General features: G+C 45.0%; 1 protein-coding gene across 1 annotated transcript in view; it reads right to left on the reverse strand.

Moving 5' to 3' along the window:
• Nucleotides 1-1167: 1167 nt before the first annotated feature.
• The window catches only part of LOC142255817 (uncharacterized), a 37962-nt gene continuing 13941 nt past the window's right edge, over nt 1168-25188 (reverse strand). Inside the window, exons 3-4 of the mRNA XM_075327264.1 lie at nt 2039-2147; nt 1168-1461 (exon numbers count right to left, since the gene is read on the reverse strand). Coding sequence (XP_075183379.1) covers nt 1168-1461; nt 2039-2147 — 403 coding nt within the window. The remainder of the gene's footprint in view (nt 1462-2038; nt 2148-25188) is intronic.

A 25188-nucleotide genomic window follows, 5' to 3' on the forward strand; every position in this document is an offset into this window, starting at 1 on the left:
GGAGGAAACCCAGGTGTACCCCTCTCACCACTACAGGGAGCAGGTTTTGCATTGGCGGAGGTACATTGATGATATATTTTTTCTGTGGACTGGTAGTGAGGAGGATTGTCATCACTTCCTTAATGGTCTCAACATCAACAATCACAACATCTTTTTGACATCTAATTTGTCATCTTCCACAGCTATCTTTCTGGATTTGTCTGTAAAATTTGAAGATGGGCGCATCATTACCAATTTGTACCGCAAGCCGACGGCCACCAATGGGCTCCTACGCTTCGACAGTTTCCACCCCCTCCATACAAGGAAGAGAGTACCAGTCGGGCAATTCTTACGGGTACGACGTAACTGTTCCATGGATGTAGATTTCCAGTGCCAGGCTCGTGATTTGACGAAATGGCTGAAACACAGAGGATATCCCAGGGGAGTCATATCCTCGGCCTTCTTGAGGGCAAAAGAGGAATCCCAGCAAAACCTGCTTATTCGAAAAAGACCAGTGAGAGACCAACCATTACGACTGATAACCGATTACAACAGTCACTGGGAGCAGGTAAGGGGGATTTTGCGGGAGCACTGGAAGATTATTAAATTTGATTGCCAGACCGCATCCCTTGTGAGTGATGTTCCTCTCCTCACAGCTAGAAGAGCACCCAGACTCAGAGATCTATTGACAAGGAGCCATTTCAGGAGACCGACAATGAGGTTGAATAGAGGAATCACGTTACGAGGATCTTATCCCTGCGGAGAGTGTAACGTGTGTCCATTCATGCAACCGGTCAGAGACATCTTTCTGAACCCTCTGGATGCTACCTCACACAGACTAAATGGTTATATTAATTGCAAGACTTCAAATGTGATTTATGCCATTGTCTGTCCCTGCCAGAAGGTGTATGTGGGACAAACCTCCCAAGAAGTACGCAAAAGGGCACAGAAACACATGTCTACTATTAATTTGGCCAGATCTGACCTAAAAAAGGACGCACGTTGACTTCAGTGGCTGCACATTTCCTCAGATACCATCAGGGCTCCTGTCATGGTCTACGCTTTGTTGGACTACAGAGGATAACTACGAATGGAAGAGGTGGGTCGCTCTTGAAGTCCTTGCTACAAATTGAGGCAAGATGGATTTTCAATTTGAAATCGCTTACGCCATCAGGTCTTAATGAAAAGCTATTTTACACCGGCTTTCTTGGCTAAAGATATGGGAACTACATAATCTTGACTTGATTTTAATTTAATTTTTGTCCCATTTTTTCCATTTTTACAGTGATGACATCGAACTACTCTATCCTCCCGTATATGGGGTTTGAATGAGCACCTATCCTTCAGCCAACTCCAGGGATCCCACAAGACTGTCTTGATCTCCAGGGTCATGTGACTTATAACCACGTTCTTCTCGGATGGTTCGACTTCTTGGACAATTACTTTGCCATACCTGGGAAACTCCAGGATTGACTTTCTGATCTTGGATGTAATAACATATGAACAAGGATTGTATCTGGTTGAATCATTTTTGCTCCCTTTCTTCATGAAGTTTCATCTATATGGACGTTACGGGACTAAGAGGAGCATGCTCTGTGTATGTGCTTACACATGCATGCACATACAGGGCATGCATGGTTTTATATGTGTATATATATATATGCCCTATTCCATTCTCACTGGCCTTCCTGTCGAGCGCTTTTGCCATCTTTTTTCCGTCCCCCAGTAAATGATAATTGAATTCTGCTTACCCTAAATAAGCAATATTTAAACTGCTTTTTTGAATACAAACTTGGGTCCTATACCGGTGTGTTTTTTAGATAATTGGAATTATTTATCTTGGGTTTCTCACTACGGTTCCATGGCAAACCCACCATTTGGTGGTACCCACAGTGGACCTTTTGTCCTTATGCTTTATGACATCCATATGTATTTAGATAGCATCCATAACATTGTTGCGTGCGTGGGGTCTTTTTGAATACAAGCACTTGCTTGATGGTCTTGGTTTATTTATTTTTTCATTCATTTTTTCAGATATACGTGGTAACAACCTTCTTACCTTGGTTCTTTGCCCAGGACTCCTTTTGCGTCGATTACTTCCTGTGCCTTGATCATTGTTTATCCCTAAAGTTTCCTTCTCATTAATGCCCTTCTTTGATAAACCCACCCTGTTGGTGGTAATATACGGATAAATCCGCCCTGTGGGTGGTACTATATAGCACTTGCATTCTAACAGTGGCCGGCTCAATGGCCTTTGGACCTTGTTGACACAGGGACCTGTGATGCTCACTTTTATGGCATCCAGGCTTCTTTTAGACTTGGATTACAACATAAATCCACCTAGGTGGTATGAATAGCAGTGATGTCATATGGATTGTGTTATGCTTCCACCCCATGTGCATATAATTTGGATGCCTTGCCCAGTCACTTCTATGATCTATGGGGCATGTCCTTGCAAGCTCAGTTTTCCATCCTTTTATATGTATGATTTAATTATTGTACATTGGATGACCTAGACTGATTGTGGGTTTGCAACGGTTACCCTGTGTTATTGTCCAATTCCTTAATCCACTCTAATCTATTTATCCTTATCTGTATATTGTGGATTAAGCCCTACCAATGTCTTCTGAAGATTACATCATACATATTCCCCCTGACAGTGTTTACTAGCTGGACAAGCAGGGAAGTTCCCTGATTTAATTGTGCATGCGCTTGTATTTCAAGCATAGTGTATGCCTAAGAGCCCTGTCATGCGCAGTAGCTGGAGCATTTGCAGTGCCCATGGTAACTGAAGGTGTATGTCACTTCCGGTTACGGCCGAGCCGGCACATTGTTCCTACTAGTGGGTTTTTCACTTTTATACATTAAATCCCATGCGGTTGGCATGGGGCATTAGGTGTCCATGTGCAGGGGAATCGGAGGGACTTTTCTACATTGACCCGGTTATAGGATTATATTAAGACCTCGGGTCCTCCAGCATCTACTTCCGGTTCTGATACCGATATCCTCATTCGGCCGCTACGTTCTGTTATACACCACCTGTGGTAGGTTTAATCTGATTGTTACCATTTGATTTTTCAATTTACTATGGTCTATAAATACTCACTCTTATGAAACCCGGGACACACTCTCCCCTGACGAAGCTGCTTGCCAGCGATACGCGTGGGGCTTCTCCCCACATCTCTCCCCCTTGCTGGGCTCTGCCGTGCGCTCAGCTCCCTCTCAGACCGTGAGCTTGTCAGTCCTGTGTTAAGTATCTGCATGTACACCATGGGGGATTTTTGGGCACCAATTCTCTATGGCATATAATATGTTGTGGTTATCTCCAATGGAACTGCATACTATATATATATATATATACAGAATATTTTTCTTTATGCTTTATCTGAATGATATATCATATGTGTAGTCATTGGTTGCTCTATATACCTTCTATTGCTTTATATAGAGCTATGTTTCATGCCTTTCAATTTTGAATAATATACCATATACCAATATACCACCCCTCCATTTTTGTCTTGTCACATGCAGGTATCCTCCTTTTAGCACATTGGGGGTTCCACACAGTGTTTCATTCAGCTTAACATTGGGGACTGCCTATTAGTTCTGCTCCCGGTCACTCAGATTCTATGATTTTTTATGTATGTATAGGGATTACCTTAAACGCATAATGTACTTTCTGATTAAAATCTGCTTACATTTTGCACACTGAATGGTTGTACAGGGCGGTACCCCCTATTACCAGCATGAGAGATGTGTGACTTTGACATTTCATGGTTTTAAGTGATTTTAATACATTGTGTGTTTTGGGTTTGTTCAATAAATTTCATATTTTTTTACTTACAATTCCAGTATTATGGTCTCACTTTGCGGTTTGCGCGTCCATTATGCATGAGCTTTCTTCTCCCCAGTTGATGTGTTATTTCTTCAGCTGTCAATAAAGCTAGACCACCTCTGCAATCTACACCACCTCTCAATTTTTACTACCACATTTTAAGTGGACAATCTTGTTGCTATCAAAATGAGTGGCAAAATGACAGATGCTGGTGGAGAGGGGAACAGGCGTGTTGGAAAAGGAAAAAATGTTTTTGTCCGTGGGGAAGGTGGCAAATCTACATTAACATCTGCTGAAGATAGGCCATCTTCCAGCAAAAATAAGATGTCTACTACTTTCCGTGGACAATCCAATGTGCTCCTTTTTTACGGAACAAAACAACTGGAACAAAGGTAGATGATGCACAAAAAAAGCACATGCTTGAATGGATCTCAAGTGCTCCAACAAGTGCCCTCTCCTCCACCTCAACTACCGCATCCAAAAAAAACCAGTCCTCTGAGTTGTCATCCCAATCACATTTGCTTTCTCCCAGCTCTCAAGTCTCCATCCGCCCTGCACAGTATGGTGGAACAGAGATTGCTGAGTCTGCCGAGCTTTTCAGTCACACTATAGCCTGGGAATCAGAGGTATGCTCCCAAGCTACAGTGAGTACAGACCAGGAAATGGTCTGCAGTGATGCCCAGAACCTTTGTAACTCAGATTCAGGCTGTGATGACCATGTTTCTGAGCATAATGTTGACCCTTATTCACAAAGTGTAACACCTGTTGGTAGAGACAAAGAGGAAAATATTGATGACGATGAGATGCAGATACCAGATTGGGATCACAACTTAAATATTCGGTCAGGGCAGGAAGAGGCTAGGTCTGAGGGTGAGGGGAGTGCAAACACAATGCTTGATGAGGAAGTTCTAGATACCACCTCTTGTCAACCCACAGTCAGGCACTCGAGGAGGTCAACAAAGGCGGTGGAAGAGGATGCAACTGACGACGAAGTTACCTTGCGCCTTCCTGGACAGAGTCGGAGTACTGGTAGCACGTCTACAACTGCATCCTCAGCCACCACTCTGCCTTTGAGCACTAGTCGGGGTGGCTCATCAGGTCGCATGTCTTCTAAGCCTTGCCTAGCCTGGTCCTTTTTTGACCTTGCAAAGGATCGCCCAAATCATGTGATCTGTAAAATTTGTTGGGAATCTGTATGTAGAGGCCAAAACCTCAACAGTTTGACAACTTCTTCCATGAATCGTCACATGAATAAATATCAAATGTCCCAGTGGGAAGCTCACTGTGCTGCAATTCGGCCTAGCGGAGCGGACGATCCACCGCCTGCCCCTTCCAGTGCATCCGCGCGCTCTTCATCTTCTAGGACTGTGGGGACAGCTGTCACATCTGGTTTTCCACGCACAACTTTCCCCACTGTAACCGCAACAGGCTGTTTATTTGGTAGGTCATCAGATGGTTTGGAAGGGGAAACAAGTGCGGGTGTACAGCTCTCTCAGACATCGACAGCACCAACGTTGGATGAAGGCAACATCATGTCTACGTCTGCACTTTCCTCACAAACCTGCATTTTTCCAGGGACACCCTACTCACCACCGTCTACACACAGCAGCCAGATCTCTATCCCTCAGATGTGGACAAATAAAAGGCCATTTCCTGTGACCCATGACAAAGCTAAGAGGTCGACTTTATCCCTCTGCAAGCTCTTGGCTACCGAAATGCTGCCTTTCCGCCTGGTGAACACACAGGATTTTCGAGACCTTATGTCCGTCACTGTGCCCCAGTACCAGATGCCCAGTCGCCACTACTTCTCTAAGAAAGGTGTGCCTGCACTACACCAGCATGTCGCACAACATCACCGCTTCCTTGAGAAACTCTGTGTGTGAACGGGTGCATTTCACCACCGATACTTGGACCAGTAAGCATGGACAGGGACGTTACATGTCGCTGACTGGGCACTAGGAAACTATGGTGATAGATGGTGAAGGGTCTGCTGCACAAGTCTTGCTGTCCCCACGACTTGTGTGTCAATCCTCTGTCTGTCCAAGTTCCTCCACTGCTTCTGCCTCCGCAACCTCATCTGGGTCCTCCACCTCCGCCCCTAGCCAGCCTGGTCAGGCCACTAGCGTTGTAACTGCGCACAAGGAATCACGCACCCCTCACTACTATGCTGGCAGGAGAGCGCAATGGCATCAGGCGATCTTTATCTTAAAATGTCTTGGAAATAAGAGTCACACAGCAGCTGAGTTGTGGGCAGCTCTGGAGACTGAGTTTGGTAAATGGTTGTCTCCACTCAACCTGCAGCCAGGTAAGGCCGTGTGCGACAATGCTGCAAACCTGGGTGCGGCCCTTCGCCTGGGCAAGGTGACACACGTGCCTTGTATGGCTCACGTGTTGAACCTTGTTGTCTAGCAATTTTTAACACACTATCCCGGCCTAGATGGCCTTCTGAACAGGGCACGAAAACTGTCTGCTCACTTCCGCCGTTCAACTGCCGCAGCTGAGCGACTTGCATTGCAACAGAAGTTTTTCAGCCTGTCGGTTCATCGCCTGAAATGCGATGTGCCGACACGCTGGAATTCGACTCTCCACATGTTACAACGACTGTGGCAGCACCGCCGAGCCCTGGTGCAATACGTCATGACGTATAGCCTGGGCCAACGAGATGCAGAGGTGGGGCAGATCACCCTGATGGAGTGGTCTCAGATCAAGGACCTGTGCACCCTTCTGCACAGTTTCGACATGACGACGAATATGTTTAGCGCTGACAATGCCATTATCAGCATGACAATTCCAGTCATTTACATGCTGGAGCACACGCTAAACACTATTTGGAGTCAGGGGGTGGGACAAGAGGAAGAGGAGGAAGTACAGGAGGATTCATATGAGCAAGGGACAACAACATCAACAAGGTCCAGACGTTCATCATCACCAAGGTGGCAGGCATGGGACCATGGGGGCATGGATCAACAAGGGCACATGGTAGCAGGCAAAATGTTGAGGAAGGTGCAGGAGAACATGAAGAAATGGAGGACGAACTGTCCATGGACATGGAAGACTCAGCGGATGAGGGAAACCTTGGTCAAATTTCAGTTGAAAGAGGTTGGGGGGAGATGTCAGAAGAAGAAAGAACGGTTACCACCTCTATGCCACAAACACAGCGTGGACTTGGTCCGCATGGCTGCGCAAGACACATGAGCGCCTTCTTGCTGCACTACCTACAATATGACACTCGTATTGTCAAAATTAGAAGTGATGATGATGACTACTGGCTTGCCACACTATTAGATCCTCGGTACAAGTCCAAATTTTGTGACATAATTCCAGCCATAGAAAGGGACGCACGTATGCAGGAGTATCAGCAGAAGTTGTTACTCGATCTTAGCTCGGCTTTTCCACCAAACAACCGTGGTGCACGGAGTGAATCTCCCAGTTGTAACTTGACAAACATCTTTACTACCCCGATGTCATCCTGGGGAGAGTAAATGCTGTTGTATTTTAAATGTGCTTGATGCAAATCTACCTGTGAAGTGTACAACTGGGGCACAAGTGCTGCCACTGAAGGATGTGTCTGTGTGGCCCAATTTTTGGAAAAAAGGGAGACTCTGCTTGGAGTAACCCTTGCTTGCAGTGTTTCTAACAATGATCCAAGATGAACATATCTGGGATCAGCAAAAACTTTGCTACCTACCCCGGTGTCATCCTGGGGACGGTTAAGGATGGCGTATTTTTGAATGTGCTTGATACAAATCTACTTGTGAAGTGTACAACTGGGGCACAAGTGCTGCCACTGAAGGGGTGTCTGTGTGGCCCAATTTTTGGAAAAAAGGGAGACTCCGCTTGGAGTAACCCTTGCTGTGTTTTTAAAAAGGGGCCAAGATGAACAAGTCATGGTTCAGCAAAGACTTTGCTACCTCACCCGGTGTCATCCTGGGGACAGCTTAGGCTGCTGTATTTTTGAGTGTGCTTGATGCAAATCTACCTGTGAAGTGTACAACTGGGGCACAAGTGCTGCCACTGAAGGGGTGTCTGTGTGGCCCAATTTTTGGAAAAAAGAGAGACTCTGTTTTGAGTCCCCTTGCTGTGTTTTACATGATTTTAGAAGGGCATGCCATGCCTATATCTGTCTCGTCTTCTTTTTCCTCGTCAAGCTGTTTTGTTTTCGCATGAGAATTTGTTCTTGTCACTTTCCCATGTGTTTGTGTTGTGTTGTGAGTTGTTTGTCACCTCTTGGACACCTTTGAGGGTGTTTTCTAGGTGTTTTTATGTGTTTGTGTTTGCCTCATATTATTTGCAATGCGGTTCGAGTGGTTCGCCGAACCGGTTCGCCTAACTGAACTCGAACGCGACCTCCATTCTTAGAACCAAGCTCGAGCCGAACCGCCGCTGGTTCGCTCATCTCTACATAGTTACTTAGTTACTAAGGTTGAAAAAAGACCTAGGCCCATCTAGTTCAACCTTCCTCCACCAGTTCTACATTTGGTCACTGAGTCATTTATAACCAACAATGTTGTGTGTACTGAGGAAATCATCCAGCCCTTTTTTAAAAGCTGTTATAGTATATGCCATTACTACCTCTTGTGGTAGGGCATTCCACAGTCTGACTGCTGTAACTATAAAGAACCCTTTCCTATTTAGCTGTCGGAATCGCTTTTCTTCCACTCGCAGTGAGTGCCCCCTGGTCCTTAGTATTGTCTTTGGAAGAAATAAGTCATGTGCCAGTCCTTCATAGGTTAAAATGGGTACGTGCAGCATCTGACAAAAAACCTGAATACCATAGGTACTGGAAACAAAGCCATGGTAAGGAGGCATTATACTGTGAGGGGCATTGGGATCAATTCCTACTGGTACACTCTGTGCTCCTGTGATCTCTGCTGGGCAGGGGTGCTACAGTGTATACTGTATGAAGGGAGTAGTAATCTTGGTTCTGTTTTCATATATCTATAGTAAGCTCCGTTTTGCTCCCATACCTCTGTAGTAAGCTTAGTTCTGCTCCCGTATCTCTGTAGTAAGCTTGCTTCTGATCTCATATCTCTGTAGTGAGCTTGGTTGTGAGCTCATATCTCTGTAGTAAGCTCGGTTGTGATCTTGTATTTCTGTTGTAATCTCAGTCCTGTTCCCTTTTCTACATAGTACACTTGGTTCTGGGCCCAGAGTGACCTCATCACACTGCTGCAGGTAACAGAGCCGCGAAGGTGGCAAGGACGTGGCAGCCAATGGGTACAGATAATGAAGATAGGTATTTCAGTCTGATAGAGCGCTATAGAATGGCTGCCAGTAGTTTAGATGAATTGACTTTATTGTTATAAGCTCCTGTTATTACTACGCGTTTCAGCAATCCACTATTGCTTTCATCAGGTATAGCAGGAGCGCCTTACAAACATTACATTTATAGATAAAAAACCCCACAAGTAACCTTATGGGTGTGCCATTAATTAAATCATTAGATCGTTAGCCCTTTAACCCTATGGGAGCTAAAATCATATGGTGGAATATTGGATAAATTATTGATTAAAACACTAGTGTAAAATAACCATTATGTATAAAACCAATAAGGGTAATATATTTAAAATATATAAAATTATATAACCATTTTTTTAATATAAAAATTATATATAAATCAATCTATAAGGGTATATGGACATATGTATCAAAATCATTAAAATCTGAACATTTAAAATTTGGACATCGTAACTTATCTATATTATATTCCTAACCTGTTTTAAATGTGTGGTATCCAATATGCTCCATATATATATATCCACTTTATTATCCATTAGTATACTTAGATCCATTCTTCTTATTTTGGGAGATTAGGGGATGGTTTATTTTTTTCCAATTTGTTTCTTATATGGAAGCATTATAAAAATTATTATTATGAAAATTATTATTATGAAAAATCATAAGATTGTGAAAATCATGAAAGGTTGTTATTATGGATAGCACTATATCTCATGCGGTCCCCCTAGTACCGCGGCTAACCAATCATCAGGGACCGTGCGTGTGGCCATTGTCACAGATATCTCTTATGTGCGGTGCCAGCAGGTCGCAACAGCAATCTAGCGTGTGGCCATTGTCACAGATATCTCTTATGTGCGGTGCCAGCAGGTCGCAACAGTGATCCAGCGTGTCATTCCACCAGCAGTGTTACATACTGACTTCCTCCTGTCATTTTGGTTTGGAATTTGTGTATCTGGTGAATTGTGGTGGTTATTGTTTGTCAACATTATCCAGTGTTAAATTATGTCCTCCTGGAGCTAGTGTACCCAATTTAAATATCCAGTAACTTTCTCTTTGATTCATTTTGTTAATGATGCTGGATCTTTATTGTTGATACAGTCTATGATTGTTAGCATCATTTTACTAGGGTCCCTGTTATGTGTGGTATTATAATGTCTTGAGATGCTGTGCAGTGTATATCCTATTTTGATATTGTGTCGATGTTTATTATTGAATGCATCTCTTGTATCGTATGTCCTACATATTGAATGCGACATGGGCACTCAATCAGATATACCACATACGTGGAGTGAAAATTTAATCTGTGTTTTATTGGAAAAATTTCTCCCGTGCTTCTAGAGTTGAAAGTCTTCACTCCTTTTGCGATGACATGGCAACAGAGACATTTAGATGTTCGGCATGGATAACTTCCCCATAAATTAGGGTTATCCACCTTTGTTGTTATTGTCCTTTTTGATATGTTGCTAGGTGCAATTATATTACCCAAGCATTTATTTTTCTTATAAATAATAATAGGTTTATGGGGTAAATGTTCTGATAAAATGGGATCCCCCTTTAATATAAAACAATATTTGTTTAGCATATTTTCAATGAGTGTTCTCGGTTGGCAGAAGGTAGTTACCAGACTCCATTTTGTAAGTTTCTTTTTTTTTTCCTCGTTGTTATCCTTGGGATTAATTTGTTTTGATCTTATGCATTTTTCTTGAGTAAGGGGATTCTTTCTTTTGAAAGCATCATATAGTAATTTCTTGGGGTACCCTTTCTCCAAAAAACGTTTTTTGAGGATCTTAGATTCTGTTTCAAAGTCCTTATTATCCGTACAGTTTTTACGTACTCTTCTGTATTGTCCATAAGGGATGTTACAGATCCATCTGGGTAAGTGCCCACTATCAAATTTCAGTTAACTATTAACATCCACGGGTTTAAAATGGGTGGATGTTGTGATCTTCCCTGTTTCATTTAGCATGATTTGCAGGTCTAGGTATTGGATTGTCTTTTCTGAATAGGTGGCTGTGAAAGATAGACCCCAATTATTTCTATTAAGGTCCTCCACAAATTCTCTTGCCTTTGTTAAAGGACCTTTCCAAATTATGAAGAGGTCATCGATGAAACGACGGTAAAAAATTATGTGCTCTGTATAATTTGACTGTGCGATGGAGACGGACTCGAATGCACCCATGAAGATATTGGCATAACTTGGTGCGAATCTCGTCCCCATCGCACAGCCTTTGATCTGTCTGTAGTAAGAGCCTTCGAAGGAGAACACATTGTTTTCTAGTATGAATTTTATTGCCTGCAGCAGAAAGTTTTTTGTGTATCAATTATCTCTATATCCTTTGTTAATGTTTCATCTATGGCTTGAAGACCCCTTTCATGTGCTATATTATTGTATAGCAAGCATACATCCATTATCAGAAGAATGCTGTCCTTTATCGGAGGTAGATTTGTTATTTCCCTAATTAGTTGGGTTGAATCTTTTAAATAGGATTCTAGTTTAACTACATATTCTTGTAGGAATAGATCCACGTAATGAGAGAGGTTACTAGTTATGGAGTTCACACCTGAAATGATTGGACGTCCTGGGGGATTTTTTGGGTCCTTATTAGAGTTGAGCGCGGGTCGCGGTTCGAGGTTCTCCAGTTCTAGGCTCGAGTGATTTTGGGGCCTGTTCTAGATCAAACTAGAACTCGAGCTTTTTGCAAAAGCTCGATAGTTCTAGAAACGTTCGAGAACGGTTCTAGCAGCAAAAAAACAGTTAATTCCTAGCTGGCTTTCCGCTGTAATAGTGTAAGTCACTCTGTGACTCACACTATTATGAAATTTCAGTGTATAGTGTGCGGGAACAGCGCCTTCAGATCACTGCTGTATGGATAATGGATAATTTTTTTTTTTTTTCTTGTCTTCCTTCCCTAAGCGCGCGCGTGTAGTGGGGAGGGCCAGCATGTCAGCCAATCCCAGACACACACACAGCTAAGTGGACTTTTAGCCAGAGAAGCAACGGCATGTGTGATAGGATGTCCATGTCACATGTCCCTGCATTATAAAAATGAGTATCTGCCCGTCCGGACGCCATTATCTCTTCTGCGTCCTTGGTGTCAGACATCACTGGCGCAGCTCCGTCCTTTGTCCTATCGCCGATACTGCTGTATGCGCTTCCATACACAGCGCTGGACAGCTTAGGGATAGCACTTTCTATCAGTCCTTTTAAGGGCTCGTACCGGCAGGGTCAGAGCCATAGGTGACAGGTCCTGAAAACAGAGACAGCGTCTGTGTAGCTAAGGTCAGGGATTTCCTCGCTGCATTTCCCCATTAGGAGGGAATAGAAAGGCAGGCATCCTTTCCTCTACCCAGAGCCCCACAATCCTGGCACTGTACCCTCCTGTCCTCTGCACACTCCAACTCATTATAACTAAGCCATTATTCTAGCAAACACTGAGTGTACCTAGTGGCATCCTAAACGTGGCTATTGGACTTCTGTATAGTCCCAGTAGTGCACAGATATTTGCAGCACGTCTGCCTGCATTGCACACTCAAACTGATAGTTACTAAGCCATTATACTAGCAAACACTGAGTAAACTTAGTGTCATCCTAAACGTGGCTGTTGGACTTCTGTATAGTCCCAGTAGTGCACAGATATTTGCAGCACGTCTGCCTGCATTGCACACTCAAACTGATAGTTACTAAGCCATTATACTAGCAAACACTGAGTGTACCTAGTGGCATCCTAAACGTGGCTATTGGACTTCTGTATAGTCCCAGTAGTGCACAGATATTTGCAGCACGTCTGCCTGCATTGCACACTCCAACTCATTATAACTAAGCCATTATACTAGCAAACACTGAGTGTACCTAGTGTCATCCTAAACGTGGCTGTTGGACTTCTGTATAGTCCCAGTAGTGCACAGATATTTGCAGCACGTCTGCCTGCATTGCACACTCAAACTGATAGTTACTAAGCCATTATACTAGCAAACACTGAGTGTACCTAGTGGCATCCTAAACGTGGCTATTGGACTTCTGTATAGTCCCAGTAGTGCACAGATATTTGCAGCACGTCTGCCTGCATTGCACACTCAAACTGATAGTTACTAAGCCATTATACTAGCAAACACTGAGTGTACCTAGTGTCATCCTAAACGTGGCTATTGGACTTCTGTATAGTCCCAGTAGTCCACAGATATTTGCAGCACGTCTGCCTGCATTGCACACTCCAACTCATTATAACTAAGCCATTATACTAGCAAACACTGAGTGTACCTAGTGGCATCCTAAACGTGTCTGTTGGACTTCTGTATAGTCCCAGTAGTGTACAGATATTTGCAGCACGTCTGCCTGCATTGCACACTCAAACTGATAGTTACTAAGCCATTATACTAGCAAACACTGAGTGTACCTAGTGGCATCCTAAACATGGCTATTGGACTTCTGTATAGTCCCAGTAGTGCACAGATATTTGCAGCACGTCTGCCTGCATTGCACACTCAAACTGATAGTTACTAAGCCATTATACTAGCAAACACTGAGTGAACTTAGTGTCATCCTAAACGTGGCTGTTGGACTTCTGTATAGTCCCAGTAGTCCACAGATATTTGCAGCACGTCTGCCTGCATTGCACACTCCAACTCATTATAACTAAGCCATTATACTAGCAAACACTGAGTGTACCTAGTGGCATCCTAAACGTGGCTGTTGGACTTCTGTATAGTCCCAGTAGTCCACAGATATTTGCAGCACGTCTGCCTGCATTGCACACTCCAACTCATTATAACTAAGCCATTATACTAGCAAACACTGAGTGTACCTAGTGGCATCCTAAACGTGTCTGTTGGACTTCTGTATAGTCCCAGTAGTGTACAGATATTTGCAGCACGTCTGCCTGCATTGCACACTCAAACTGATAGTTACTAAGCCATTATACTAGCAAACACTGAGTGTACCTAGTGGCATCCTAAACATGGCTATTGGACTTCTGTATAGTCCCAGTAGTGCACAGATATTTGCAGCACGTCTGCCTGCATTGCACACTCAAACTGATAGTTACTAAGCCATTATACTAGCAAACACTGAGTGAACTTAGTGTCATCCTAAACGTGGCTGTTGGACTTCTGTATAGTCCCAGTAGTCCACAGATATTTGCAGCACGTCTGCCTGCATTGCACACTCCAACTCATTATAACTAAGCCATTATACTAGCAAACACTGAGTGTACCTAGTGGCATCCTAAACGTGGCTGTTGGACTTCTGTATAGTCCCAGTAGTGCACAGATATTTGCAGCACGTCTGCCTGCATTGCACACTCAAACTGATAGTTACTAAGCCATTATACTAGCAATTTATGCTGCCAGTTTAAGGGCCGTAGTTGCATTGTCAGGGATATTTATTCTTTATTATTCTGCTGTTAATAAAGCTAGACCACCGCTGCAATCTACACCACCTCTCAATTTTTACTACCACATGGTCTCCATGGACCATGATTAAGACAGTTTGTTGAAACGCGTCGCTCTGACCTGGGCACATTTATATTTTTTATGCTGCATGTACCTGCTTGGATTTTATGGAAAATCATTAATAAAGAAGATAACTTTTTTAAAAAATTCATGTGATTGCGCTGGATTTACATTCTATTTTTTAAAAGCTGTTATAGTATCTGCCATTACTACCTCTTGTGGTAGGGCATTCCACAGTCTGACTGCTCTAACTGTAAAGAACCCTTTCCTATTTAGTTGTTGGAATCGCTTTTCTTCCACTCGCAGTGAGTGCCCCCTGGTCCTTAGTACTGTCTTTGGAAGAAATAAGTCATGTGCCAGTCCTTTATATTGACCACACATGTATTTATACATATAAATGAGATCTCCTCTGAGACGTCTTTTTTCTAAGCTAAACATATCTAACTTTTTTAACCTGTCATCATATGGGAGGCCTTCCATTCCTTGTAATAGTCTAGTTGCCCGCCTTTGAACTGACTCTAACTTCTGAATGTCCTTTTTAAAATGTGGAGCCCAAAACTGGATCCCGTATTCCAGATGTGGCCTTACAAGTGATTTATAGAGGGGTAACAATACGTTGGGATCACGGGATCTAATCTCTCTTTTTATACACCCTAAAATCTTGTTTGCTTTAGCAGCTGCTGCTTGACATTGAGTGCTGCTGCTCAGCTTATTTGTAATGAGAATACCCAAGTCCTTCTCCTGTTCTGTAGTCCCGAGTTTACTTCCATTTAATGTATACGCAGCTATAGGATTACTCCGTCCTAGGTGCATTACTTTACATTTATCAACATTAAATCTCATTTGCCAAGTATCTGCCCATTCTGACATCTTATCCAGATCTTTTTGTAATATTGTACTATCAAGGTCAGTTTTTAATATCCTACATAGTTTGGTGTCATCGGCAAAGAGTGACACTGTACTATCAATCCCATCCACAAGGTCATTAATAAAGAGATTAAAAAGAATCGGTCCAAGCACAGATCCCTGCGGCACCCCACTGCTGACTATGGCCCATTTAGAGAATGTACCATTTATGACTACTCTTTGTTTCCTATCTTTTAGCCAATTCCTTACCCAGTTGCATATTGTGTCCCCTAGTCCTTGCTTCTGGAGCTTTAGTATAAGGCTATTATGTGATACAGTATCAAATGCCTTTGCAAAGTCCAAATAAATCACATCAGCTGCATTACCAATATCCAGGTTTGAACTTACCCCCTCATAGAACCCCAACAGGTTGGTTAGACACGACTTATCTTTCATGAATCCATGCTGTTTGTCAGTTATCATATTATTTTCTGCAATATATTTTTGCATGTCATCCCTTAAAATGCCCTCAAAAACTTTGCATACTACTGATGTCAGGCTTACTGGACGGTAGTTGCCTGGATCTACCCTCTTACCTTTCTTAAATATCGGTACCACATCAGCAATCCTCCAATCCTGAGGCACCAACCCTGTTACAAGTGAGTCTAAAAAGATGAGATACAGCGGTCTGTCGATTACGGAGCTCAATTCCCTCAATATTCGTGGATGAATGCCATCTGGCCCTGGGGATTTGTCAATGTTTAATTTACTCAGACGTAGGCGTACTTCATCTTGTGTTAAATTAATTATATCGGGTGGTGAACTTTGATTTTTCACTTGTTGAATGATCCCTGGTACAGTCAGTTCCTTGGTGAATACAGATGAGAAATGCCTATTTAATATCTCAGTCTTTTGTTTGTCCTTTATAACTAACTTGTTATTATATTTTAAGGGGCCGATACTATCCTTTGTTTTCCTTTTGGCATTAATGTATTTATAAAAGATTTTGGGATTTATTTTAATGTCATTGGCGATTTTTGTTTCAGTAGCTAATTTTGCTTGTTTGATTTCTTTTTTACATTTCCTATTGATATCTTTATACTTCTGAAATGCTATTTCTGTATTCTCAGCCTTTAAGATTTTAAATGCCCTTTGTTTTTGTTTTATTATACTTTGTACAGTCTTATTTATCCATAGTGGTTTCTCTTTATTCCTGGACATTTTATTACCAGAGGGTATACGTTTTTTACAGGACTCTAGTAGTATATCCTTAAACTTACCCCATTTATGTTCGGTATCCCCAGTTATTATGACTTTGTCCCAATCTACACATTTAAGCTCTTCCCTTAATTTGTTGAAATCAGCTTTCCTAAAATTCCAGGTTTTAGCATTCCCCCTTTGAAATGTTCTATTGAATATTATGTTGAAGATTACCATATTATGATCGCTGGTGCCCAAGTGCTCCCGGACCTGTAGATCTGAAATTGTATCCGGTCTATTTGACAGGACCAGATCTAGCAAATTATCTCCCCTGGTCAGTTCACCTACCATCTGAGAGAGGAAATTGTCTTGAATAGTAGATAAGAACTTACAGCTTTTAGCAGAACCAGAAGATTCTATGTCCCACTGTATGTCTGGATAGTTGAAATCCCCCATAATAAGAACCCGATTATTATTATTAGCTGCCTTTTCAATTTGTTCCAGCATTTCACCCTCTATTTGTTGAGGTATGTTAGGAGGCTTATAGCAAACTCCAATTAGCATTTTTCCATTATTCCCCTCCCCATGTACATTTACCCATACTGACTCTACATTGTTGCTGTTCCCCTCAATGTCATCATACAACACAGGTTTTAGGTTAGATTTAATAAATATACACACCCCACCACCTTTTTGGCCTTTCCTGTCCTTCCTAAATGTACTATAACCCTGTATGTGTGTCACCCAGTCATGGCTTTCATCCAGCCAGGTTTCTGTAATGCCCACCACATCATAATCCATGGTTGACATAAGAGTCTCCAATTCATTCATTTTGTTTGCAAGACTTCTTGCATTTGCCAGTAGACAATTAATCCTATTTTATCTTCCTTCCTTCGGTCTTATCTTGTCGCAGTCAACATGGCAAAATGACAGATACTGGTGGAAAGGGGAAGAGGCGTGGTGGAAAAGGAAAAAAAGGGTTTGTCCGTGGGGAAGGTGGCACAGCTCCATTATCATCTGCTGAAGATAGACCATCTACCAGCAAAAGTGTTACGAACCGGCGCCGCCATAGCCGCAAGCAGCCTGCTGCGGTTCCTGTTGCGCCCAGGCGCCGGCTGCCGTTCTTGGCCGTGCCTCGGGTCGTCCAGTTGGCTGTTCCTTCCACCATGTCTAAGTGTGGAGAGGCGGCTAGTGCGCATGCGTGCGCCGATTTACCCCAGCCAGAGTTTAAGCCCGGTGTTTTGCCTAGTGAGCATGCTCAGCCTGATTGTGTTATGTCTGAGACTAAGTCCTCAGTTCAGGCTACTGAGCATGCTCCCACAATTAACGCTAACAGCCTCTTTGCACAGGTACTTGGACTTCGTGCTGTGTCCAAGTTCTGGGATGTGCCTACTGAGCATGCTCAAACTGATAGTCTGCTTTCTGAGCCTGTTGCTCAGGCTACTGGGCATGCTCAGGCACTTAGTGCACCAGAGGCTAGGTCCGGTAAGGACCTCACTGAGCATGTCCGTGAGGTGGCAGGCCCTGATAGGGCAGAGGGTGTCAGGTGTCCTGATGACGTGGCAACTCCGGACTGGCTCGCAGAGGCCCGCCCCTATGATCTGGCACCTCAGTATTGGTCGTCAGACGATGACTGGTGAAGTGTTTGGGGCGTGGCTGCCATGAGGTCATCAATGACGTGGCGGTTCCGGATAGGTCGCATGTGACGTCACTGATGACATGGCACTCTGCTATTGGACCTTGGTGGTTCCACCCTGGGTTTGGGGCGGACCCAGGTTATAAAAGGGGCTGGAGACAACATGGAGGTGCGCAGTCTTCACTTTTGCTCAGTCAGAGCACACCTCCATGTTAGAGCCTCATTGCGGCATAAGCCTATGTTGGGAAGCGGTAGGTAGGGTTAGGCGAACGGTGCCTGTCACGCCAAGATTCGTGGCTCGGCACATCAGGGTCAGGCGCCGTGCTTCCCTCCTGCCATTCCAGTCTTGCTATAGCAGCCCAGTGGCATAAACTGGGTTGCGGCTGCTGTGCTTCCTGTCCGATTGTGCCCCCTACGCACACGGACAACGCACCTGCTGCGCCACCTGTCCGATTGTGTCTCCTACGCACACGGACAACGCACCTGCTGCGCCACCTGTCCGATTGTGCCCCCTACGCACACGGACAACGCACCTGCTGCGCCACCTGTCCGGTTGTGCCCCCTACGCGCACGGACAGCGTACCCCAGGACCACTGTGGAGTTAACAGGGTGTTCCTTATCCTCCTCGGCTTCCCGGTCAACGCTACTGGTGTACCCATCTGGCCGGACGTGTCCTACACACACGTGGCCAGTCGAGAGGTGGCCAGAAACGCTAATCGGAGGACCGCTCGGCCTGACGTGTCCTACACACGTGGCCGACAGGGCGCTTTAGTGGCGGTCTTCCGGTCAACGCTACCTGGTTACCACCCGGCCTGACGTGTTTCCTGCCCACATGGTTGGTGTAGCGCTAGGTGCACCAAAACGCTAATCGGGTTGTCGTCCGGTCTGACGTGTCCCAACACACGTGACCGATTCCCAGAGTTCCTGGGTTATCTCAGAGCCATCCAGCTCTATAGTCTCCGCCTAACCCTCAGGTGCCAGCAGCTCCTTTGTCATCTGGAGCACGGTGGGCCCCGACTGGCGATTAGGATATATACCCCCTGGTCCTAATCTGCCGGTCCCCCGTAACAAAAAGTAAGATGTCTACTACTTACCGTGGACAATCCGATGTGCTCCCTTTTTTACGGACACGAACAACAGGAACAAAGGTAGATGATGGCCAAAAAAGGAAAATGCTTGAATGGATCTCAAGTGGTCCAACAAGTGGCCTCTCAGCCACTTCAAGTATCGCATCCAAAAAACACCAGTCCTCTGAGTTGTCATCCCAATCAAACTTGCTTTCTCCCAGCTCTGAAGTCTCCATCAGCCCTGCACAGTATGATGGAACTGAGATGGCTGAGTCTGCCGAGCTGTTCAGTCACACTATAGTCTGGGAATCAGAGGTCTGCTCCCAAGCTACAGTGAGTACAGAACAGGAAATGGTCTGCAGTGATGACCAGAACCTTTGTGACTCTGATTCAGGCCGTGAGGACCAAGTTTCTGAGCATAATGTTGACCCTTTGTCACAAACTGTAACACCTGTGGTTATAGACAATGAGGAACATACTGATGAAGATGAGATGCAGATACCCGATTGGGATGACAACTTAAATATTCGGTGAGGGCAAGAAGAGGCTCGGTCTGAGGGGGAGGGGAGTGCAAACACAACAATTGATGATGAAGTTCTAGATCCCACCTACTGTCAACCCACAGTCAGGCACTCGAGGAGGTCAACAGAGGTGGTGGAGGAGGATGCAACTGATGACAAAGTTACCTTGCGCCTTCCTGGACAGAGTCGGAGTACTGGTAGCACGTCTACAACTGCATCCTCAGCCACCACTCTGCCTCTGAACACTAGTCGGGGTGGATCAACAGGTCGCATGCCCTCTAAGCCTTGCCTAGCCTGGTCCTTTTTTGACATAGCAAAAGATCGCCCAAATTATGTGATCTGTAAAATTTGTCATGGTTCTCTTAGTAGAGGTCAAAACCTCAGCAGTTTGACAACTTCTTCCATGAATTGTCACATGAATAAATATCATATGTCCCGGTGGGAAGCTCACTGTGCTGCAATGCGGCCTAGCGGAGCGAACCATCCACCGCCTGCCCCTTCCAGTGCATCCGCGCGCTCTTCATCTTCTAGGACTGTGGGGACAGCTGTCACACCTGTTTTTCCACGCACAACTTCCACCACTGTAACCGCAACAGGCACTTTGTAGGTCGTCAGTTGGTTTGGAAGGGGAAACAAGTGAGTGTGTACAGCTCTCTCAGACATCGATAGCACCAACGTTGGATGAAGGCAACATCATGTCTCCGCCTGCACTTTCCTCACAAACCTGCATTTTTCCAGGGACACCCTACTCACCACCGTCTACACACAGCAGCCAGATCTCTGTCCCTCAGATGTGGTCAAATAAAAGGCCATTTCCTGCGACCCATGACAAAGCTAAGAGGTTGACTCTATCCCTCTGTAAGCTCTTGGCTACCGAAATGCTGCCTTTCCGCCTAGTGGACACACAGGATTTTAGAGACCTTATGTCTGTCGCTGTGCCCCAGTACCAGATGCCTAGTCACCACTACTTCTCTAAGAAAGGTGTGCCCACGCTACACCAGCATGTCGCACAAAACATCACCGCTTCCTTGAGAAACTCTGTGTGTGAACGGGTGCATTTCACCACCGATACTTGGACCAGTAAGCATGGACAGGGACGTTACATGTCGCTGACTGGGCACTGGGTAACTATGGTGATAGATGGTGAAGGGTCTGCTGCAGAAGTCTTGCCGTCCCCACGACTTGTGTGTCAATCCTCTGTCTGTCCAAGTTCCGACACTGCTTCTGCCTCCTCCACCTCATCTAGGTCCTCCACTTCTGCCCCAAGCCTGCCTGGTCAGGCCACCAGCGTTCTCACTGCGCAGAAGGAATCACGCACCCCTCATTACTATGCTGGCAGCAGAGCGCAACGGCATCAGGCGGTCTTTAGCTTGACATGTCTTGGGAATAAGAGTCACACAGCTGAGGAGTTGTGGTCAGCTCTATGGTCCGAGTTTGATAAATGGTTGTCTCCACTCAACCTGCAGCCTGGTAAGGCCGTGTGCGACAATGCTGCAAACCTGGGTGCGGCCCTTCGCCTGGGCAAGGTGACACACGTACCTTGTATGGCTCACGTGTTGAACCTTGTCGTCCAGCAATTTTTAACACACTATCCCGGCCTAGATGGCCTTCTGACCAGGGCACGAAAACTGTCTGCTCACTTCCACTGTTCAAGCGCCGCAGCTGAGCGACTTGCATCGCTCCAGAAGTCTTTCGGCCTGCCGGTTCATCGCCTGAAATGCGATGTGGCGACACGCTGGAATTCAACTCTCCACATGTTACAGCGACTGTGGCAGCACCGCCGAGCCCTGGTGCAATACGTCATGACGTATAGCCTGGGCCAACGAGATGCAGAGGTGGGGCAGATCACCCTGATGGAGTGGTCTCAGATCAAGGACCTATGCACCCTTCTGCACAGTTTCGACATGTCGACGAATATGTTTAGCGCTGACAATGCCATTATCAGCATGACAATTCCAGTCATTTACATGCTGGAGCGCACGCTAAACACTATTCGGAGTCAGGGGGTGGGACAACAGGAAGGGGAGGAACTACAGGAGGATTCATATGCGCAAGGGACAACAACATCACCAAGGTCCAGACGTTCATCATCACCAACGCAGCAGGCATGGGACCATGGGGTTCAGGGATCAACAAGGGCGCATAGTAGCAGGCTAAATGTTGAGGAAGGTGCAGGAGAACATGAAGAAATGGAGGATGAACTGTCCATGGACATGGAAGACTCAGCAGATGAGGGAGACCTTGGTCAAATTTCTGTTGAAAGAGGTTGGGGGGAGATGTCAGAGGAAGAAAGAACGGTTAGCACCTCTATGCCACAAACACAGCGTGGACTTGGTCCGCATGGCTGCGCAAGACACATGAGTGCCTTCTTGTTGCACTACCTCCAACATGACCCTCGTATTGTCAAAATTAGAAGTGATGATGACTACTGGATTGCCACACTATTAGATCCCCGGTACAAGTCCAAATTTTGTGACATAATTCCAGCCATAGAAAGGGACGCACGTATGCAGGAGTATCAGCAGAAGCTGTTACTCGATCTTAGCTCGGCTTTTCCACCAAACAACCGTGCAGGTGCAGGGAGTGAATCTCCCAGTTGTAACTTGACAAACATTTTTTAGACCATCCTTTGCAAGGCCACCAGAGACAACAAGTCTGACACATAGTCAACGGCTGGAGAGGATGATACAGGAGTATCTCCAAATGAACATCGATGCCATGACTTTGCAAATGGAGCCTTGCTCCTTTTGGGCTTCAAATCTAGAAAAATGGCCAGAGCTCTCCAGTTACGCCTTGGAGATTTTGTCGTGTCCAGCTGCCAGCGTTGTCTCTGAACGTGTCTTCAGTGCTGCTGGGTGTGTGCTGACAGATAAGCGCACGCGTCTGTCCAGTGACAATGTGGACAGACTGACGTTCATCAAAATGAACAAGTCATGGATCCAGAAGGAATTTACTACCCCTGTGTCATCCTGGGGAGAGTAAATGCTTGTGGATTTGGAATGTGCTTGATGCAAATCAAAACATCCTGTTTGCAACTAGGGCACAAGTGCTGCCACTGATAAGGTGTCTGTGTGGGGCCCAATTTTTGGAAAAAAAGGGAGACTCTGCTTGGAGTAACCCTTGCTTGCTGTGTTTTTTAAAAATGATCCAAGATGAACAGAGCTGGGATCAGGAAAGACTTTGCTACTAACCCCGGTGTCATCCTGGGGACGGTTAAGAATAGCGTATTTTTGAATGTGCTTGATGCAAATCAAAACATCCTGTTTGCAACTAGGGCACAAGTGCTGCCACTCATAAGGTGTCTGTGTGGGGCCCAATTTTTGGAAAAAAAGGGAGACTCCGCTTGGAGTAACCCTTGCTTGCTGTGTTTTTTAAAAATGATCCAAGATGAACAGAGCTGGGATCAGGAAAGACTTTGCTACCAACCCCGGTGTCATCCTGGGGACGGTTAAGAATAGCGTATTTTTGAATGTGCTTGATGCTAATCAAAACATCCTGTTTGCAACTAGGGCACAAGTGCTGCCACTGATAAGGTGTCTGTGTGGGGCCCAATTTTTGGAAAAAAAGGGAGACTCCGCTTGGAGTAACCCTTGCTTGCTGTGTTTTTTAAAAATGATCCAAGATGAACAGACCTGGGATCAGGAAAGACTTTGCTACCAACCCCGGTGTCATCCTGGGGACGGTTAAGAATAGCGTATTTTTGAATGTGCTTGATGCAAATCAAAACATCCTGTTTGCAACTAGGGCACAAGTGCTGCCACTGATAAGGTGTCTGTGTGGGGCCCAATTTTTGGAAAAAAAGGGAGACTCCGCTTGGAGTAACCCTTGCTTGCTGTGTTTTTTAAAAATGATCCAAAATGAGCAGAGCTGGGATCAGGAAAGACTTTGCTACTAACCCCGGTGTCATCCTGGGGACGGTTAAGAATAGCGTATTTTTGAATGTGCTTGATGCAAATCAAAACATCCTGTTTGCAACTAGGGCACAAGTGCTGCCACTGATAAGGTGTCTGTGTGGGGCCCAATTTTTGGAAAAAAAGGGAGACTCCGCTTGGAGTAACCCTTGCTTGCTGTGTTTTTTAAAAATGATCCAAGATGAACAGAGCTGGGATCAGGAAAGACTTTGCTACCAACCCCGGTGTCATCCTGGGGACGGTTAAGAATAGCGTATTTTTGAATGTGCTTGATGCTAATCAAAACATCCTGTTTGCAACTAGGGCACAAGTGCTGCCACTGATAAGGTGTCTGTGTGGGGCCCAATTTTTGGAAAAAAAGGGAGACTCCGCTTGGAGTAACCCTTGCTTGCTGTGTTTTTTAAAAATGATCCAAGATGAACAGAGCTGGGATCAGGAAAGACTTTGCTACCAACCCCGGTGTCATCCTGGGGACGGTTAAGAATAGCGTATTTTTGAATGTGCTTGATGCAAATCAAAACATCCTGTTTGCAACTAGGGCACAAGTGCTGCCACTGATAAGGTGTCTGTGTGGGGCCCAATTTTTGGAAAAAAAGGGACACTCCGCTTGGAGTCACCTTGCGGTGTTTTACATGATTTTAGAAGGGCGTGCCATGCCTATATCTGTGTGTCCTCCTCTTTTTCCTTGTCAAGCTCTTTTGTTTTCGCATGAGTATATGTCCTTGTCACTTTCCCATGTGTTTGTGTTGTGTTGTGAGTTGTTTGTCACCTTTTGGACACCTTTGAGGGTGTTTTCTAGGTGTTTTTATGTGTTTGTGATTGCCTGCCATTGTTTCCTATGCAGTTCGAGTTCAGTTCGTCGAACGTTCGACGAGCCGAACTCGAACGGGACGTCCGTTCGGCGAACCGACCTCGAGCCGAACCGCGACCGGTTCGCTCATCTCTAGTCCTTATGTATTTTAGGTAAAAAATAAAAGTATGGCATTGTGTGATATGTAACATTCAAAAACTTTTTCTTCTTGTGATTTAATAATTCTTTCTGGGATGCTTCCTGGATGATCATATTATACCTATATAGGATTGAGGTAGAGGGGTCCTGTTCTAGCGGTTCATAATAGTCCCTATCTTTGAGTATCTTATTACCTTCATTAATGTACCATATTCTATTCATTATCACTACAGATAAGCACTCAGTGAGCTGAAGACAAGAGCTGAGGGTGGTTGGGGCCTGCCAACCCCAGCCCCTGCCTTGCTCCAGCTTGATGCCCGTCGGAGGGCGCATATCCAGCTGAAATGCATTGTGGCTCAAAGAGGACACCGTGTGACGTGGGAGCCAGGGAGGGTAAGTAAAATGTTTTTCTTTTTTTTTCTATTCGTGGCATACAAATATACCACGAAGAGCCCAGGAAGGGGGCATATATACCAAGAAGACGACATGTATACCAGGAAGGGGAGAAAAAACAGGATAGGGACATATATACTAGAATGTGCCTAGGACAGGGATATA

This window comes from Anomaloglossus baeobatrachus, chromosome 11 (genome assembly GCF_048569485.1).
Source record: "Anomaloglossus baeobatrachus isolate aAnoBae1 chromosome 11, aAnoBae1.hap1, whole genome shotgun sequence".
Lineage (NCBI taxonomy): Eukaryota > Metazoa > Chordata > Amphibia > Anura > Aromobatidae > Anomaloglossus > Anomaloglossus baeobatrachus.